At 41.6% G+C, this 21,586-nt stretch overlaps 1 protein-coding gene across 4 annotated transcripts in view; it reads right to left on the reverse strand.

The window, feature by feature from the left end:
- KYAT3 (kynurenine aminotransferase 3) overlaps positions 1–20,777 on the reverse strand; it is a 71,329-nt gene extending 50,552 nt beyond the window's left edge. The window contains exons 1-2 of one of the 4 annotated variants that reach the window (XM_006934884.5): positions 20,513–20,777; positions 14,117–14,216 (exon numbers count right to left, since the gene is read on the reverse strand). In XM_006934884.5, coding sequence (XP_006934946.1) covers positions 14,117–14,215 — 99 coding nt within the window. In that variant the 5' untranslated portion in view covers position 14,216; positions 20,513–20,777. Of the gene's footprint in view, positions 1–14,116; positions 14,217–15,136; positions 15,277–19,428; positions 19,555–20,102; positions 20,487–20,512 lie in introns of those variants that run through there. The other 3 variants (XM_006934885.5, XM_019837387.3, XM_003990286.5) reach the window with 3 other exon arrangements.
- Between the last annotated feature and the right edge of the window lie 809 nt (positions 20,778–21,586).

Below are 21,586 nucleotides of genomic sequence, written 5' to 3' on the forward strand. Positions count from 1 at the left end.
CAGCTCTCTTGTTGCACAGAAACTCCATCTGAAACAGTTTTGGCAAAAAGGGGAATTTATTAGGGGGGCTCCTGGGTGGCTCATTTAGTTAAGTGTCTGACTTCAGCTCGGGCTGAGATCTCACGGTTCATGAGTTCAAGCCCAGTGTCAGGCTCTATGCTGACAGCCTGGAGCCTGCTTCAGATTCTGTGTCCTGATCTCTCTTGGCCCCTACTCCACTGGCACTCTATCTTTCTATCTCTCTCAAGAATAAACAAACATTAATAAAAATAAAAATAAATAAAAAGAAAGCTCATGTCACCATGAGAAGGAAAGAAGTGTACCCAGGCTCAAGGGTAAGTGAAGCCAGACACCTGTACCTCATCCACTTCATCTACATTTCTACCCAATCTCCCCCATTGCTGGTAACTGCAAGCTCATGTCTTCTTTACATTCTAACCACATTGGCTTTCGTTCATTCACGCAACAAATATTTATTGAATACCTATTGTGTACAAGGCACTCTTTGGCTTGGGATATACCAGTAAGCAAAACAAACCAAGATTCCCTATTCCCATTGAGCCTTTCAATCTTTCCATATCTTAAACACACCCAGTTTGCTCCTATCATATATTATTACCCTATATATTCACCTCTCCTTTTCGGAAGGAATGACTTTGAGATTGGCCATGTGATTTGCTCTGGTCAATGGAGTGCAAGTGGATGTGACATATACTATGTTCAAGAAGCTATAAGTACTTTTGCATGGTTTTGGCTCAGCCTTAATTTCTTCTGTCCTTTACTATGAAAAGACCATGTCTCAGACAGGGGCTACTCCTTTAGCCTCAATCCTAGATTAAAAAGACACAGAGTGGAGTTGCAAACTGGAGCAAAGCCAGTACTTATTTGTAGCCTGTATGTCTTATGGGTGAGAATGCAGTGTTTAGTGACCTAAGAAGGTAAGATTTGGTGGGTTTTATTACTGTAGCAAAGTTGATGACATAAAAGCCTTTGTGGGGCGCCTGGGTGGCTCAGTTGGTTAAGTGTCCAACTCTTGGTTTCAGCTCAGGTCATGATCTCACAGTTTCTGAGTTCGGGCCCCACGCTGACAGCTCAGAGCCTATTTGGGATTCTTTCTCTCTCCCTCTTTCTCTGCCCTCTCCCACTTGCTCTCTCTCTCAAAAAAAACAAAAAAAAACAAAAACAAAAACAACCTTTGGGGGTGCCTGAGTGGCTCAGTCGGTTGGGCAACCGACTTCGGCTCAGGTCATGATCTTGCAGTTTCTGAGTTCGAGCCCCTTGTGGGACTCTGTGTTGACAGCTCGGAGCCTGGAGCCTGTTTTGGATTCTGTGTCTCCTTCTCTCTCTGCCCCTCCCCTGCTCACATTCTGTCTCTGTCTCTCAATAACAAATAAATGTTAAAAAAAATTTTTATTAAAAAAAAAAAACTTTGTAATTGCTGTGTGCTCTGCCTGAAATGCCCTTCTCTTAGATCTTCATGTGCCTGGCTCTTTATGTCACTCTATTCAATATGACTCTGCACCCCACCCCTCTTCACCTGCTTGTTTCCTTGGGGTGAATGCTGGATAAGCAACGGCGCATAGCAAGGAAGCTGTGTGTGTGCGCCCGTGTAGTCAGACCTCATGGTGCCTTGGAGAAGATGAAAATGAGGTTTTTTCCTTACTATAGAAATAAATATTTGTGTGGTTAAATACACACATGAACACACTTAAATATAACCTCAGAGAGGGCTTCCAAAACTATATGCCCTAATATTATTGCCTCTCTCCCACTAGCCCCACCAATAATTTTAGCTTATTTCTATTTTATTTTCTTATGACATTTACCACTACTTGAAATTATTACTCCCTAATTATCTATCTTGCTCACTAAAATGAAAACTTCAGATAATAAGGACTTGTGTTGTTCAGTGCTGTATCTCTGGTATCTAAAATGGTTTTTGGCAGGTTGCATTCACAAGTATTTTCTGAACACAATGAAATCCTACCTCTGTTTATCCTTATTTTTAAATACCTCAATGACATCCTCCCTCTAACCCATCACCCATCACTACAGAGCTATAAAATAGATTAGGGGATGCTACCACTTTGCTCTAAAATCTTTATTGACTTTCCTCAAACTATGTAACAAAGTTCGTCAAACCTGGCATTCAAGGCCCTTAATTTATTTCCAGTCTTCTCTCCCACCATGCCATCCCCTCACATACAGTGAATCAACAGTATAAGACCACTTGCCATTCTCTAATTGCATTCACGGTGTTTCTGTTTCCCATGCTTTTATTTTTTTTTAGTTAAAAAAATTTTTTTTAATGTTTATTTATTTTTGAGAGAGAGAGAGAGAGAGAGAGAGAGAAAGCATGAGCAAGTGGGGGAGGGACACAGAGAGAGGGAGAATCTGGCTCCAGGCTCTGAACTGCCAGCACAGAGCCCAACATGGGGCTCGAACCCAAGAACCATGAGATCATGACCTGAGCAGAAGTCGGCCGCTTAAGTGACTGAGCCACCCAGGCGTCCCTTTACTGTTCTTTCTTAAGATGCTATACAAACCAAAAGCACCCCTTTGAGTTACTCATTACTGAGCTCTCCCGTTTGTATGTACAATGCACATGTTACATGTTAATTAAGTATGTTTCTTTTACTCTTGTTACTCTGTCTTTGTAAGTGTAATTTTCAGGGTCTCAGCCAGAAAACCTAGGAGGGTAGACAACAGAATTATTTTTCCCTCCCCCTAAATATCATTCAGTGGGCTCACAAATCTTAAATAGTTGCCAGGTAAGCCACAGAAGGGGGAAAGAATTACAACATATATCTTACAAAAAACTATTTGGAATATATAAAGAACTTTTACAACTCAAGAGAAGGTAAACAAGATTTGACAGCCACTTTGTAGAAAATATATGAATGGCCAAAAGCACATAAAAGATGCTCAATGTCATTAGTCATTGGGAAAATGCAAATTAAAACCATAATGAGGTGCTACTAAATACCCATGAGAATGGCTAAAAGTGTTGATAGTGAGTGTTGGTAAGGATGTGGGGCAGCCTGGAACTCACAGGAACCTGGTGGGCATGTAAAATGGTACAACCACTTTGGAAGCTACTTAGCAGTTACTTAAAAATTAAATGTAAAGGTACAGTACAACCCAACCATTCCACTGTTAGGTGTTTACCTAAAAGAAATGAAAGCATATGTCTACACAATGGCTTGTATACAGATGTTCCCAACAGTTTTACTCACAATAGCAAAACCTGGAAACAATCTAAAAGCCCATTAACAGGTAAATGGATAAACAAATGATGGTATATCCATATAATGTGATACTAGTCAGTAATAAAAAGGAATGAACTACTGGGGCGCCTTGGTGGCTCAGCCCGTTAGCGTCCAACTTCAGGTCACAATCTCGTGGTTTGTGAGTCTGAGCCCCCACATCGGGCTCTGTGCTGACAGCTCAGAGCCTGGAGCCTGCTGCAGATTCTGTGTCTCCCTCTCTCTGTACCCCTCCCCCACACTCTCTCTTAAAAATAAACAGTAAAAATTTTTTTTGAAAAAAGGAATGAACTACTGATACATCACAACATGAGTAAATTTAAAAATCATTATGCATGTGAAAAAAAAGATGACAGTACATACTATTATAATCCAATTAATACAAAATAGTATTTTTTTACAAAGAAAACTAACGTATGGAGCCAGAGCAAATCAACAGTGAGGGATGAACTGCAAAGGAACAGGAGGAATCTTGACCACGTTCTGTATGTTGATTTTAGCAGTGGTTTTATGATACATACTTCTTCAAATCATCATAGAGTTTTACACCCTAAGTGGATACCATTAATTGTATTTTGATAAAGCTGATTTTAAAAAGCTGCCAGGGTAGTTTCTTATAAAACAAAAATTATATACAATCCAGCAATCATTCTCATTGGTATTTCACACAAAGCAGTTGAAGAATTATGTTCATAAAAAAATCCCGTGTGTGATGTTTGGCAATTTATAATTGCCAAAACTTAGAAGCAACCAAGATACCATTCAGTAGGCAAATGGATAAACTGTGATAGAACCAGATGACAGAATGTTATTCAGTGCTAAAAAGAAATGAGGCATCAGGCAAAGATGACAAGAGGGAACCTAAAGGGCAAAATCATGAAGACAGTAAAAAGATCAGTGTATGCCAGGGCTTGGGTGGAAGAAAGTATGAATAGGTAGAAGACAGGATTTTTAGGGCAGTGAAACTATTCTGCATAATACTATGAAGGTGCATTCCCTCATACCTTTGTCAAAATCCACAGAATGTACAACAATATGAGTGAACGCTAATAAAAACTATGAACACTGGGTAACAATGATGCATCACTACAGGTTCATCAATTGTAATAAATATACCACTGTGGTAGCGGATACTGATAATAGGGGAGGCTGTGCATGTGGGAGGGCAGGGGATAGATGGCAATTCTCTAGTTTCTGCTCAATTTCGCTCTGAACATATAATACTCTAAAAAATAGTCTATTAATAAATGGAAAATAAGTTTTTTTAATTAAAAAAAAAAAAGCTTCCAGGGTATGCTGAAATGTCTTCTTTCTCCCTTTGGACAAGATACTCCTCAAGCAAGCAGATAATAACAGAATTATCTCATAGATTTTAGATGTTTTCCAAGGTATGATGATTTATATCTTCCAACTCCCCCACCCCTGCAAAAACAAAACAAAACAAAACAAAACAAAACAAAACAAAACAAAACAAAACAAAACAGACAAATCACACTCTTTTGCCACTAGATGGCATAGAATGTTCCTGTTCCTGTAATGGTAGAAGAACAGAAAGTTAAAACTCAGAAGTACAAATGTAGAGCAGGGATTGATGATTTAAGATATACAAGGAGAAAAACTAACTACACAAAAATCCAATTTATAACTCAAAGGCACACATATTTAACTGGAATTTTTAAGCAACATATACAGTTGTTTCAAATTATAATTACTTGTGTCTAATATGCTGTAGCTATTTGATATTTGTTGACTAAATGAGTGAAAAGGGAAGGAATTTGGATCCCCTCTGAGAGATAATATGTAAGAGGAAAAATGTGTTCTTTAAGGGAGAACTATGCAGTGGCTACATGAACACACCCTTCCAGGGCTGAGTCTAGCAGAGTTAAAATTGGTCTTTGACATATTTTACACCTTTGTAGACTGAAGGTAACTGACAGGGAAAATGGTTCCAGAGTTTTGACTGACTTCCCTCCATCCAGTGGAAAAATGAGTTTTACCTTCATTTGCAATTCAATTCCCTTATCAAATACAAATTTATGCTTTTTGACTTTCCTTTGAACTGGTCATAACTTGTTTGTTCTCTCATATGAATAAAATAAAAATCTTTAATACATATGCATATTTACATTTGTATAAGTCATGATTCTACCTTTTTTCTGAAAATTATCTTTTAACAATACCTATAGAAAAACAAGCTTATTGGAAATAAGAGTCTTCAAACCTGGGAGCTGGCAGAATAGGTAAATACAGAATGGAAATACCAAAAAAATGGACTCAGGTCAAGGGAAAAAAAAAAAAAAAGCCTGATTTATTCTCTTTGAAAATCGGGTCCAAGCCAAGACTGACTGTAAATGAGTTTATTGTCCCCACCTATATTCACAGGGATGAACCCTCTGCCTGTCTGGACTATATAATTTCACCCTCCCCCAACTCCCTCACAGCTAATTAGATTAAGAATCGACTGAGTCAGGCTAAACCAATCAGGACAACTCTTGCGAATTTGGATTTAAGACTGTACAACAGGTCTCAGGTTTCTACTGGGCACTAACACCAGGAAGGTATGTAAAGCAGATTGGGGTCCCACCAATCTGTGTCCTGGAATATACGCCTACATGCCAATTAAAATTTCCAAACTTGTTTAACACAATGAACTTTCAAGCCAGGTAGATCTTACTTTGAAATTAAACATCAAAACTACTAGTAGGGGCACCTGGGTGGCTCAGTCGGTTGATTGTTTGACTCTTGATTTCTGCTCAGGTCACGATCCTGAGATAAAAGAATTGGCCCCAAGTCAGGCCCCATGCTCAGCATGGAGCCTGGTTAAGATTTTCCTCTTTCCTTCTCTCCCTGTCCCCAGCTCACATATAAGCGTGCTCGCTTGCACACCCTTTCTCTCTCTCTCTAAAATAAAAAATTAAAACAAAACAAAATCTACTGGCTATGCAAAGTAGCAGGTTCTTCTCTGAAACTCAATTTCCTCATTTGTTTATAAGGAAAATGAATGCCTGTCCTGTGCCGCTGTTGTGATAATTAAATAAGTTAAATCCATAGTGAAAAACAGTTCTTGGTACACATCACATACTTAAAACCTAGTGTCTACTTAGAAAGCAGAAAAGAGGGGCACCTGGGTGGCTCAGTGGGTTAAGTGTCCGACTATTGATCTCAGTTCAGGTCTTGATTTCAGGATTGTGAGCTCAAGCCCCACACTGGGCTAAACGTTAAAAAAATTTTTTAATTAAAAAATAAAAAAATAAAGCAAGTGATACAGATAAAGTGCAGCCCAATGTCCATTACAGTCCTTTCCTCCCAGATGACTTTTATGCAACTTTCCAATGATATTAACGATGGTGTGGATGAGGATTTCTAGAGAAAACAGGTCTACAGGAAGGAGTCTAGCTAGGTCCACTATCTCTTGATTAAACTTGTCAGTGCTACCCTTGTTAGGTCTAAAAACTATAGTGCTGGGAGCTGTAATATCTATAGAAATGGCAAAATATTACTAAGAACACCTAGAATTGCAATGGCCATTAAGGGGAACATTCCAGTTAGACAAGATCATTTATTTGCAAAGTACACTTGAAAATAAAGATTCCCAGGGGTGCCTAGGTGGCTCAGTAGGTTAACCGTCCAACTTCAGCTCAGAGCATGATCTCACGGTTCATGGGTTCGAGCCCTGCTTGGGGCTCTGTGCTGATAGTGCAGAGCCTGCTTGGGATTCCTTTTCTTTCTCTCTCTCTCCCCCCACCTCCCTTCTCTGCCCCTCCCTGACTTGTGCTTTCCCTCTCTAAAAATAAATAAATAAACTTTAAAATAAAAGAAAAGAAAGGTTCCCAAATTAAAGGAACAGAATAGGATACCTATTTTAATTGGTATACAAAAGTTTCCAAAAGACTTCAAGGTTCTAAAATAGCTTAAAAGATTCATTACAAAAGGCTAATGAAAAAGTAAAAACAGCAGAGGTACCTGAAACAAAAGACATTAAGACTGATGTGACCCCTACTGCTCCACTCTATCCTTCTTTACCTGGGTGCTAGGTTTTACTAATTCTGTGTCTGAACTGCCTTTATACTCTGAAGAGACTGTTCAAGAACTACCTTTTGAAATTAAGCTGCCTGAAGTTGCAGCTACACTTTCTATCTTCTTTTTTTTTTTTCTTTTTAATGTTTATTTTTGAGAGAGAGAGAGACAGACAGAGACTGAGTGCAAGCAGTGGGGCAGATAAAGAGGGAGACACAGAATCCCAAGCAGGCTCCAGGCTCTGAGCTGTCAGCACAGAGCCCAACCACAAGATCACAACCTGAGCCAAAATCGGATTTTTAACCGAGTGAGCCACCCAGACACCCCACTACACTTTGTACTTTTAAAGTTCACTCTTATAGGGCAACAGTTCCCTCGGAGAGAAAAAGAAGTTGCCACTGTGGGGGTGGCTAACAAACTTCAGAGAGAAACTCTACCTCAACCAGTACCAATGACTTTGGAACCTTTTACTGAAAAACATTCCTTTTAGCTGTGTGACATAGCCCTAGTCATTCTATCAGGTAATCATCCCTGTCCAAACTCAAAGAGTTAATATGGGTTGCCTCCAAGGAAGACCTCACTTTGGAGTTCCCTGACCAACCTGAACCTGATTTTTCATGTTCTTTCCATTCTGTCCTTCAAATAGAAGAATTTTTTTTTAATGCTTATTTATTTGAGAGAGAGAGAGAGAGCGCGAGCGAGCGCGGGGGAGGGGCAGAGACAGAGAGGGAGACACAGAATCTGAAGCAGGCTCCAGGCTCTGAGCTGTCAGCAGAGACTGACACGGGGCTCGAACCCACAAGCTGTGAGATCATGACCCGAGCCAAAGTCAGATGCCCAACTGACTGAGCCACCCAGGTGTCCCGAAATAGAAGAATTCTAACAGAAGTTCCTTAATTTAATCAAGATGCCTGAAATTCAATGAGCTGCTTCCAGTATAGACAATGGAAGGATAAAAAGCGCAGCGCCTATAAAAATACGTATAGATGTGACTAAACTTCTTCCCGAATTTCCTCAGCATCCATGCAAGGCCTCAAACCAAGAGAAGACCTAATCAGCCAGGAGTTAATCAATTCTGTAGGAGGCCTTCTAACACTCAAGGGGCTTGCCAGTCCAGAAACCTAATGGAAGGGGATAGCAATTTGTCCAGGACTTCAGATCTATTATTCCCCTTTTTCCAAACATGCCTTTTGTCCCAAGTTCCACCTGACTCAAAATTGTTCACTGTGGCAGACCTCCGTTCAGCCTCTTTCAACATCCCTGCAGATCCTGACAGACAAGATCTATTTGCCTTTACTCAGAATAATCAACAATAATACACCCGAACAGTTGGGTACAGAGGCCAAGGCTCATTGAGTCCCCTTCTTATTTCGCCCAGCTGCTCCACAAAGACAGAAATACCCTCCAGTTCCCCAGGTAATGAACTCTTTTATAGCATGTGGACAGTCTCTTGCTGTGCTCTGTTACTAAGAAGGCATCCATACAAGATCCCATTTATTTGCTACAACAGTTAGTTGAAAAGGACATAAGGTATCTGAAGAATCGCAATCATCCTCAGACACTGTTTATTACTTAGATCATGATGTAAGTACTGGTGGGATCCAGCTATCTCCAAAAAGAATTAAACTAATCCAGGAATTTCCTAGGCCTACAACAAAGTGACAGCTTCATGGAGTTCTGGGTCTAGCTGATGTCACAGACTATGGGTTGCTAATTTTTATGTGCTTCCCCATCTTATGAACTTATTACCATTTTGGTTCCTGGACCCCTTTCCCCGGGATGATCTACATAAACAGGCCTTTCTAAAACGGAAACAAGCCTTACAAGAGCCACCTGCCCCAGGGAAGCTGAACTATTCAAAATCGTTCGCCTAATTTATACATGAAAAAGATAACCAAGTCCTGGAGATGCTCACACAAGATGGTGACAAAGGCTTGTTGCCCATTATAGTATGCAGCTTGATTCAGGTGCTTCAGTCTATCCCAGCTGCTTTAAGGCAAGATGCAGCTTCAGTCAGAAGCCTCAGCTGATCCAACATTCTGGAAGGGATGTCCACTTACTTACAAACCCCACATGCTGTCCAAAGCCTTCCTAACTCTGAATTGACCCACTAAACTCAAAGTCCTTCTGCTTTCACCACCAATCTTCATCTTAAATGTTGCAACATTCTTAGACCTGACACATTAGGGCCCCCCTGCCTAATGAAGGTGAGCCTCACTACTGTGAGGTACTAACGTCCCATTTCAGGACACTGTGTCCTGATCTAAGGGACACCCCTTTGACTAATTCTGATCTAATCTTGTTTTTTGATGGGTCATACTGTAAAAATGAAAATGGAAGTTCCAGGCTGATTATGCTGTTACCACCCAATATGAACTACCCAGAAAGGAAGATGTGCAAAAGCTAAATCAGCCCAACAAGCAGAGCACCAGACCCTCACCAGCGCAGGTCAGTTTTCAAAAGGGCACGTTGTTAATATTTACAATGCTGAAGGATATGCCATTGGGGTAATCCATGAGTTTGGAATGTTATGGAAATACAGGGGTTTTCTCATGTCCACTGGGACCCAAAGAAAAAATGGACGCATACACGACCTTACTCTATCTTCTGAAGTTCCTGTCCTCAAGTAGAGACACATACTAAAAGGATTAAACCTGAACATCAGGGACATGCCCCAGCTGACTTTCATGCAGAGGCAACAGCAAGAGAATCTGTAAAGGATGTGGCACATGTGGATAAAGTCCATTCTGCTTCTACAAAAAAACATCCCTTTGTTGCCAGACCTTTGCCATGCTGATGTCCTTGTGGCATGGCAACAGTTTGCTCCTGAATCAGAAAAATTAGGATGTACAAATAACGCTTGTAAATTCAATGAACAGTCAAGGATACGGGAAGCCCATGATGGCTGCTTGGTTCTTTCCGGCTCCTTGGCAAATCCCATTTTTTGATTTTTACATTCCTTCACCCACCATGGTAGGTTTAACATAACTCAAATTATAAACAAACATTGGTGGAGAAACTTCTACAGACTGCCAAAAACAAACAAACAAACAAACAAACAAACAAACAAACCACAGTTTATCATCAGTGTCTAACCTGTCAGGACCACAGTTCTAGAAAACCTATTTTTGTTCCCAGCCTCCTATGGACCCTTTGAACACCTACAGCTGGACTTCATTCAACTGCCACCATTCTGGGGTTATCAATATGTTCTTGTTATTGTTTGTATATTTTCCAGATGGGCTGAAGCTTTCCCCTGCTGCAAGGCTTACTCCCTCAAGTGACAAAGAAACTGGTAGAAAACATGTTTCCCATTTGGGGTATACTTTCCATAATTTCTAGTGATCAAGGCATCCACTTCATTGGGAGAATCATACAAGCTTTAATAAAGGCCTTACAAACATCTCGGACATATCACTTTTCCTATTGCCTCAATTCATTGGGCAAGGTTGAAAGAACTAATGCAATTTTCCAACTTAAAATCTCTGAGCTTACTGAAACCGCTGGACTCCCTTGGTCTAAGGTTCTGCCACTGGCTCTGCTGATGATTCACAACGTCCCCCTTGGGAAACATAAACTCACTCTACATGAGATAGTCACCTGCAGGCCAACTTCTATTGGCATGCAACTTTCTGCTTGTCACCTCATGCCAGTATGACTAGCTACTGTGAGTCTTTTTTTTTTTTTTTTTAATGTTTATTTATTTTTGAGAGAGACACAGAATGTGAAGGGGGGCGGGGCAGAGAGAGAGGGAGACAGGGTCCAGGCTCTGAGCTATAAGCACAGAGCCCGACGCGGGGCTTGAACTCACGACCTATGAGATTGTGACCCAAGCTGAAGTCGGTTGCTCAACCAAGCCACCCAGGCGCCCCTACTGTGAGTCTTTAATGTCTAATGCTAAGGCCTACCATCAACAGGTTAAAGAAGCTTTCTCTGACCCCAGTTCCAAGGATCCTGTTGGTCACTCTGGAGCCTGGGGACTGGGTATTTTGGAAACACCATTGGGAAGGGGGGAAAAAAAAGCAGCTCTAGAGCCACATTGGAAAGGACCTTACCAAGTATTCCTGACCACTGACACTGCTGAAAAACTAGAGGGCATTAAGCCTTGCATACATATCATACAGCTAAAGACAAGACAGCCTCACTTGACCTCTGTTCCTGTAAAGATGCTGGAGACATATAAATCAAATTGACAAGGCAAGTAGCTGACATCGAAGTGAACTGCTTCTTCCCAAGACACCAGATAGAGACTTCATACTTTAACATGAAATTTTTTCTCCTCTTTCTTTCCTTTGGCATCAGCCTGGAAAGACAAGACCTTCATCTGTATCTCCCAGGCCATTGCTAAGAGGGAAAGGGGAGTAATCTTTCAGACTGCTGGATCTGTCATCAAAGATTTCAAGCTGTCCAGGATGTTAGAGAGCCCTGGTCCTCCCTGTGACTTATTTCTCTTCTTTTCCTAATGTCACTGAAAACTACAATTAACCCCGCACCCCCTGAAGTCTCCCACTGATTTCAACTTTTATAGATAGAACAAACTGTGCTTTGTTTTTTTCTTTCTTCAATTGTAAGTGTAGTACCCAATTAGATACAATCACTTCTATAAATCTTATTACTTGAACATCCTCGTTCTCCTGATCATCTAGCTCACATCTGCTCCCATTCTCTAAGACATCTCACCAGCAACACCCATCTTTGCAGGGTATTATAAGGACTCATTCTTTCAGTTTAGAAATGTTCTTCCCATTGTGCTGAAAATCTAACTGACCCCAGGCTGGGGTGACAGGTGAGAGGGCAAATGCAATAATCCCATCCTAATGGGAATGGTTTGTGCATCTTTGTCTGTGGCAATTATCATTCTCCTTGGGCCTGTGAATGCCTCGTTGGCACAAGCTGGGCAAGGCCTCTTAAGTTATCTACCTGTACCCCTAACTTTTCACAAGCAAACTAAGACATCTCATTGGTTGACTCCCCTGAATTTATACCGTTGAGTTAAAAAAGACCTACCAGGAGGCATTCAGGATTCGGGATTTGCTTCCTTTGGCAGGGTCATGATTCCCGGGTTAGGAGTTAATGAAAAGCAGGATGTGATCAGAAACTTCTCCCAACTCTTGAAGATAATGAAGAATCTGTTGCTAATGGGATAGCTGTCCTACAAAGATCTTTAGCCTCTCTGGCAAAAGTTGTCCTCGATATTAGAATAACTCTTGATTATCTTTTACCTGAACAAGGAGGTGTCTGTGCTGAGGCCAACACCACCTGCTATACCAGGGTTAGTATCTCTGGGGAAGAACTCAATTACATAAGACCAAAGGAAAAAGGTGAAAAGGTGATTCCTTGCTTGGAGTCTTTCTTTGACTTTGTGGATTTTGATTGGTTTGAGTCTTGGGACAATGGCTTCAGAGTGCACTCCAAACACTGGGAATTATCCTCCTTATAGCAATCATATCTCCCTCTACTAATTACCAAGCAAATGACTGGGCTGTTTAAGGAATGACGAAAGTGACCAACTTAATGAGTGTAAACTGGAAGTTATGACCTGTGAATATCAAGAGGTTAAGCAGGAATATCGTAACCTATAGGTACCACCTAAAAGAACAAAACTGTCAACTTCAGAGTGGTAATTGAGAGTGGCACTAATGCCTTAAATTTTGATCACATCTCTCAGTTACTTGGAGAATCGAGAGAATTGTTAAAAACAAAACCACAGGCCCAAAATGATGTCACTTAGACCAAGTTGCCAAACGGGGGCTTAATACCTAATCTAACTGCACCATCAACTTCCCTCAGAAATGCAGTCTTAATCAGTCAGCCAGGAATTTTTCAATTAGTTGCCAATGAGTCTACCACATGGGTCACCCTATCCCTCAAAGAAAGATGAAGTAATTGTTCCTGGCATGGAGCAATCCTTTCATTTTGCTAATAACTTTCTTTCCCCACCCTCCTTTCCACAAAAGCCTTCCGTTTTGTACAACTCCTTGGGGCTCCTCTCTGCTCACTGGATGGGAGGGTGCCGGTTCATGAATCATTTAATAAAGTCAGTTAGATCTGCAAATTTTCTCAGTTGGACTTTGTTTTTGTAACCATATCATCTAATACCCAATCCATATACATATTTTTCTGACTGCCTTTAAAAATACTTTTGCATTTCAGTTGATTGCAATCAAGTTCCTAAACAAGGTCTACATGCTGTATTTGCTGGATGAAGTTCTGAAGCCTCTTTTCATCCTAGAGCAGTCCTTCTGAAATATCCCTCCCCCAACTTTTTTCCCATGCCACTGACTTGTTGAAAAAAACTGGGTCACTTAATCTATCTTGTTATGACCCACATTTTGGATTGTTTGCTTTTCCATGCTCTCACATCACCTGTTCCTCAATCTGCCATATTTTCTAATAGACTGGAAGTCACAGGGCCAGCACTTACATTCACTATAACTTCCTATCTTGAGTGGACAGGGAGTGCCCTTGAGAGTGCCAGAGCTAGACAGGGGTGAGTGGGCATTTTGATTATGCCATTTAAAAGCTGTAACCTTGGGGAAGTTACTACACCTGTCTAAGTCTCCAGTTTCTCACTTGTAACACAAGAATATAACAATTCATAACTTGAAGAGTTATGCAAAGATAAAAGGAGACAGCCAGCACTATGATACATAAACAGCAAGCAGCTCAGTGAATGTCAGTTCCAGCAATGACCAGCGATACCTTCAGCTTACACATCATAGAAATACTCATTCCAATAAAATGCATCTAAAGTACCCAGAAAATTGTATCCTTTTTTGACATGGCAGGATAAGTACAATACGTATCTGTATAAGTGATTAAGCAATACCTACAGCAGAAGTAGGGAGTCCGAGGATTTTTGAAGAATAAATTGTCTTCAGGAATTTTGCTCTACTTTCAAGGGAGCAAAGTCTCCTCTGGGCCAAAAACATGCTGCAGGATAAAAGAAATATGTTAAAAAGAAGAAAATATATGACACTTACATCACTATCAGACACTTACAGCTAGCTAATAGACCATAAGCTTATACAAAATATAAGTAAAAATTTTTCACAGTTCTCTTTCTACATATAACCTCTCATCACTAGAACCCTCTTATCTTATAAAAATTTATGGATATGTCATTTTAAACTAGAGGTGTGTAAGCATATTGTGAATTCAAAAAATAAAAAGCTCTAATTTAGTCAAGAGCATAAAATTACAGTAAGTAGAAGTTTCATTTATAGCAGCTATAAAAACCAGGATATTTCAACCTAGAAACTACTCAAATTTCAGAATTGTCTGGATAAAGTCATATAAAAAAGCACAATTTGTGACAGTAAATTAAAGTGGTTAGAATTTAGCAAGTTGTTTGAAAAGCATTATAGCAGGTCCTTGACAAACATAAAGAATATACGAATGAATTTTAGGTTATTTTCAGATGGCACTTTCCTCAACAATCCCATAGAAAAGTAGCAAGCTATTTCAATAGATTCTAGTTACATAACAGGCATGCATTCTGAATTATGTCTCTACCTATAAGGAAAACTGTTACCAAAGCAATATGAAATTCTATTATTATACTGTCACCTGGAATTAGAAGACAATTCAACTTTCTAAGAACATTCAGGTAAACAGAAACTTACTTAGAAGAAGTTTTAGTCTGAGAATCTTGTATCAGTGGGTGTCATTTCCTCCATCTCCAGTGGTTAATTAAACTTTAGAAGAAGAGACATACTCTACAGATTTAAAGGAATCCACCAAAGCTAGCTAGGACTCTCTTTGAGTTACCAAAATGATAAGGCTACAGAAAGCTTTAAATGTGAGAAATAATATATTGAAGTTTCTTAAGAAGTTAAATATAAAATCCTGACCTTGTCAGCAATTTCTCAGCTTAAAACCACAGCCTCTTAGGGGTGCCTGGGTGGCTCAGTTGGTTAAACATCCGACTTTGGCTCAGGTTATGATCTCGCAGTTTGAGAGTTCAAGCCCTGCATCCGGCTCTGTGCTGACAGCTTGGAGCCTGGAACCTGCTTCAGGTTCTGTGTCTTCCTCTCTCTGCCCCTCCCCTGCTTGCACTCTGTCTCTGTCTCTCTCTCTCTCCAAAATAAATAATAAACATTAAAAAAATTTAAAAACAACAACAGCCTCTCAGCCATTCTATCACATCAGCCTATTTTAATTTTCTGCAAAGCACTTTTGTTGTTGTTGTTTGGTTGGTCATTCATTCACTCATTTGATGCTTCATGTGCAGGGTCTGGTGTATTTAGTTTACTACTGCATTCTCTGGCAAATAGTATGCACTTGATAAATAAAATGTTAAATTACTGAATAAATACATCAAATCACATTACAAATTAATGATATCAGTGGCTATTTATGAATCTTTTTATGAAATATTGATTCCTTTTGTAAAGTAAATAATTACCCCTTATGTTTTAAGTCTTTCAAGTTGAAGAACAGGTTTTCTTAAATTAAGGAATGCTTATTCTTGCATCATTAACTGTTCTATTCAGGAATAAATTATTAACTAGTTTAGGCAACATGGATAGTTTTAAGAAAAGGTATCACCAAACAAAGGGAACAATATCAAAAAATCTTTATTGAGTATCATGGAGCTATTTGATTTAGGATAATTTAGTTGGTCCCCCCTCTCCCCCCCAGCAAATCAATGTTCATTTATTTCAGTTCAGCCTAATTCCTTAGAGACCTGTTCCACCTTCTGGAGAAAAACTGGGCGGGGGTGCGGGGACAGTACTAGGAATCAGGATACCTGGATTCAAGTCCTTATTCTGATATTTTAAAAAGTTTTCTATCCTTGGAGAAGTTGCTGACTCTTGCTGAACGTCAGTTCCCTCATTTTTCAAAACAGGTGAACACATCAGTCCTCGGTTTGAAGGTAAATCCAGAAGGTGCTGGTAAGTCACTGACTGATCACGTATGGAGCTTAGACTCCAGCTCTTGGGAAATCTCCTCTGGCCACCAGGCCTCAGTGCCCATTCTCCTTAGGAAGTTGACACTCAATCTACCTGTTTTCGTCTGGAAATCCCAAAGCCTAAATCTCGCCTCCTCTCTATCTACCTTCAACAGCATATTACCTCCATAATACAATGTACTTGCGGGCAACTGACCCAGTTCTCCATTTCTCTTCCACGTTCCAAACCTTCCATTGTGTCTTTTAGAACAGGTGGACCATAATCAGCAAATTCCAATATATCTTTATGTTCTCAGAGCATTCTCCTTGTTTTAACACAAATCTTAACCGTTCCCTGAACATACCACTTCTATGTTCCTCGGTGTTGGCTTCTGTTCATATATGCCCCACCTAACTCTTTCTTGCCACCCATTTTACCACTGCCAGACTATTACTTCCCTCATCTGCCTCACTGACATTATCTTCTGTCCTGCTGGTAACTCCCTGTCCTTATTAAGGACTTTGTCAGTACGCACACAGTATTCCCAACTCAATACTGTGACCATCCCAGGTAATTTCAATGGCTTTAGAGATGATCCACCCAACAGGTGACATCCCATGTCCACTGCTCTTCTGCTCCATTCCACCTTACTCTCTCTCCTGCTACCATACACTGCACCTTGCCATTACCTCAGTCGGGTCTAATTGCAAAATAACTGATTGAAACATTCTGCTCTTTGACCATAAACTATCTTTCCTTTCAATTAATTATTCTATTCTTCAGTATTATCAAGATCTCTAGGAGGCTGCCTTTCCTTTTCCCAATCAGCCTGCACTTTCCTTTATTTTCCAATATAGAAGCCAGTTCATCACTTCAGCAATCTTCTAGACAATGCCCTACCCCACCCTGTCTAGCCTCTCACCTGTCTGTAACACTCTAGCACTGGATCAACTCATCTACAGTGTTTGGTTTTCCCAAGCTGGGGAAGGTCATACAGGATGCGTGGTTTCACCGTAAATACATGGCCATTAACTTCGAATTGACCCCCAACACTCTGCAGCGTTATACTCTATTTTGTAGGGGAAGGATGGCAGGATATGCCACCCCAAAATATGCCACTTTGGAATAAGAATTATTTTGAGCTAAAGGCACTTGAAAAATAGCAAATGCCAAAAAGAGCAATCTGATCCTTCCTTTTCTTCCTGAAAACAGGAGATAAAATTTCCATGTGAAAGGTGCCTTCCCTATACAGGAGAAAAGGAACACTCTTAGATGGTAAACTGAAGCTGAGCGAATTTTGTAAAGAGGCCTTGTTAAAATAATCCTTATCTTCCTTTAGCTTACCTAAATATTTTAGTTACTTTCCCACAATTGCCTCTCCACGTTCAACCTAGTATAAAAGCAGTTGTTTCGGCCGCTTCTTCGTACGCTTCTCCTACTATCTGCCTTATGTCAGTATAATTCTAAGGCCCAGCTGGAAACCCTAAGAGGGCAGGCCACACTTCTCTCCTACAGTCCAGATTTTAATTTTTCCCACACTCCTCTAACCTAAAAGCTCTTTGTTCTAAATAGATGCCCTTGCTTCCTATCATAGAGAAAACAGAAGCCATCAGATTTACCATCTCAATTTACCCAAATAGAAAACACCAAGCCCAAAGAATCCTTTTTTCCTTCCTTTCTATACTCACCCTCCCACAAAAGGATAATTCTTCCTCCCATGGCTTAGATCTCATTCACTCCTAGCACTACAGAGACCTTTCTCCAGTGATTATTACCCTTTCTCTTGTAAATGCAACTTTCCTTGCTCACATCTCTTCCAGTTACAAAAAACAGCAAATACAAAACACCAACCAAGAATTAAACTCTTGACTCTACCTTCTCCTCCCCATCGTACATTTCCTCTTCAAATCAAAACCTTCCTGTTACTTTCTCTTAAGAGCAAAACTTTTAAAAAGACAGATTAGTTGTCTCCTTTTCCTCAATCTACATACTCTTCAACCTGATGCAGTCTTTTTTTTTTTTAATTTATCTATTGTTTATTTTACACCCAAGTTAGCATATGGTCCAACAATGATTTCAGGAGTAGATTCCTTAATGCCCCTTACCCATTTAGCCCATCCCCCTCCCACAACCCCTCCAGCAACCCTGTTTTTCCTCCATATTTAAGAGTCTCTTATGTTTTGCCCCCTCCCTGTTTTTATATTATTTTTGCTTCCCTTCCCTTTTATTCATCTGTTTTGTATCTTAAATTCCTCCTATGAGTGAAGTCATATGATATTTGTCTTTTTCTGACTAATTTCACTTAGCATAATCCCCTCCAGTTCCATCCACGTAGTTAGTTGCAAATGGCAAGATTTCATTCTTCTTGTATGCAATCTGACTTTTGTACCCATTACTCCACAGAAGCAGATCTTGCTCAAGTCAGTTCTGACCCTTGAGCTCTCTGCAGCTTCAGATACTACTGGGTAAGTCCTGTCTCCTCCCAGAAACACCCGTGTTCTCTTGGCTTTTGACGTAGTAGGATCCCTCATTTCCCTCCTACCTCTCCTCCAACCTGCTACTAAATGATAGAATTTCTCAATACCCAGATCTGGGCTCTCTCTTCTTCTCAACCATTACTCTCTCACTAGGTAATCTGTTTGTGGGAGAAATTGTGGGGTATCCATGGGGGGAAAGAAAAAAAAAAAGGCTCCAAAGAAATCTAAGTAGGCTGACAGCTATAGATTCAGAACCTCTGAAGCTATTTTTCTTCTGCAGTTTACATAAACACATTTTGACCAGCACTTTCTAATGCAATTAACATTCCATATGTATATTTACAAATAATAAAAATAAATGAACAAATTTGGATGTCATTGAAAAGTCAGAAAAAAATCAAAGGTATATGGCTTTTAATTCTAAACAACATTTTCACTATATTTTTCTAGCTTCTCCTTAAAAACAATGCTCTGAGAAGAAAACCAGGCAATTGTATATCAAGGCGATCTGGTAAACCTGATTATAGCATATTATACATAAGGTCAGCTCCATATTGAAATAATCATGATCAATATAAAATTAAACTATTTATCATCATTGGAGTAGAGTATTTAAAACCAAGATACAGAAGGTGTGTGTGCCACAACCTGAGAAGGCTCCAGAATTGTTGGTGGGGGCGGGGAGCAGAAGCCAGAGCTACAAAGTAAGCAAAGCAATCAAAATTAATCTTATCAGTTTGAAACTCTGGCCTTAAACCCAAATGATCAACTTACATATAACTGCTTTGCTTGTGGGGACGAAAAGGTTTAATCTGACGACGTTCCGATCGCTCAGGTTAACTGCAAGCCTCAAGGTGAGGTGACTCCAAAAAAGGCTGAGGCCAATGCACACCCACGTTAGCAGTTTGAACAAAGATTATTTCTACCTTATGCTCTCCCTGTCGGCCCACTTCTTCCAAACTTCTGTTTGCAAAGTTCCCTGGTGCAACAGAGGGCATCTAGGTGAACAGGTACTGGACGGGGAAGTACAGTGGGAATAACAGGCCTCAAAGCCCTGACACTGGAGCAAGAATGGGAAAACCGAACCATATTTAGCCCGCACCACACTTAAGGAGGCAGGATCCTGAAACTGTTTAAAAAGCCGATCTGTGAAAATGGATTCGGCGAATATAAATCTGATTGGGGGAAGAAGTGCGGCTGCCTTGTTTCCATGAGAAGGAATGAGGTTCTAGCACAACACAAAGTGACTTTGTGCTCGGTTGGGCGCCTGCCGTGGAAGTGGGCGGGCTGCGGAAGTGGGCGGGCTGCCCAATTCTGGCCTCAGGCCGCAGAGGGGGACAGGCGCCCCCGTGCCCGGGAGGCAGCCCAAGGGCGGGGGGTCGCACTCGTGGAGCGGCAGATTGGGCTGCTTTTCTAACCACACACTTCAGACTCCACACTTCACTTACACGGCAAGTGAACAGCCTTCGTTTCCTTTCCAGTTAGGAATCCCGGTTTTGGATGAACTGTTGTCGGTGTTTTCAAAATGCCAAAGTTGTAAAATCAAGAGCAAAAGGGGCAAAAAGGCTTTTTTGGGGGGGGGGGGTGACCGGGGTGCTGGGGCCCCACCTGCCAAGCCAGCCACCTCTCCAGAGGAAACTTAATGCCAGCGTGGGCGCCCCGCACCGCCAGGGTGCGGGTCAAGGGACCCAGCCCCGGGTCACGCCGCCTGCTCCCAAACGCTAGTCCCGGTCCTGAATGAGATCCAGTCGGCCTCTCCGTCTCGCCGGGAGCCCGACTCCGGCCGCCTCCCTCCCGGCCTCGCTCCACACGACTCCGCGCGCCGGGACCCGGAGCGCCCCCCTGACACCCCACTCACCTCCTACGCGCGCGCCAGTCTCGCCTCCCCCGGCTCGGGTCACGCCTGCGCTTCAGGGCCGGGTGGGTCAGGATTCGGGCGTGGGGGCGGAGTCTGGGCGCGGGTGCCCGCGGGGTCGGGATGCAGCACGCGGATTGGCTGAGGCGTCGGCCGCGAGCGCGGACTGGAGGCCCCAGGATGCGGGGTGGGGCGGAAGGCGCTGAAAGGGGCTGGAGGGCCTGAGAGGATCGCGAACTGCTCCGGGCAGGTGGAGGTGCGGGGGCGGTGTTAGGTCAGAGGAACAGAGGCTGGGCTGGGCTGGGCAGGGGGGTGGGGTCGAGGAGGGGCCTTGGATGTGGCCGCGGATTGGTTATGAAATTTAGGCCCTGGGCCCTAACTGGATGTTAGAGGACGAGGGCTGATTTGGAAGAAAGGGTAAACCTTAGGGGCCCTGGGCTTAGGCCAGAGAAGAGTTGTAGTGAGAATAATGTAAGGTTCCTGAGAGAGGGCGACACTAAACAGAGTGTGAAAAGGGGGTTGTAGATGTAATTCGTCATCTGGGACAGGGGTGAGGAAAAAAAGCAGGAATTTACATTTCTGAACAGTAAAATGGGTTTGATTAAAGAACTGAGAAGGGAATGTGCCACCAAGGAAAATACAGGAGATTTTAAAAGTGAGCAAAAAAATCGCTGGAGAGTAAAGGACACCACATGTCTTTGGGGGGGAGGCGATGCTAGCGAAAGCACAGTTTCTGTTAAAAATCGAACTTCACAATTGGATTTTCTTCCTCTCCTATTTTAAGAAGATGAGAGGGTAGATGGAGTGAGTGTGGCAGTAGCATCGTACTCAGGCCTAAAGGAAAGAACAAAGATAATCTTTGAAGGAATATACTTTTTTTTAAATGCTTATTTTATTTTTGAGAGACAGAACGTGAGTAGGGGAGGGGCAGAGAGAGAGAGAGAGAGAGAGAGAGAGAGAGAGAGAGAATCTGAAGCAGGCTCCAGGCTCGGAGCTGTCAAGAGCCCGATGTGGGGCTTGAACTCACCATGGGTGAGATCATGACCTGAGCTGGACGCTTAACCTACTGAGCCACCC

The sequence above is a fragment of the Felis catus genome, chromosome C1, assembly GCF_018350175.1.
Source record: "Felis catus isolate Fca126 chromosome C1, F.catus_Fca126_mat1.0, whole genome shotgun sequence".
Lineage (NCBI taxonomy): Eukaryota > Metazoa > Chordata > Mammalia > Carnivora > Felidae > Felis > Felis catus.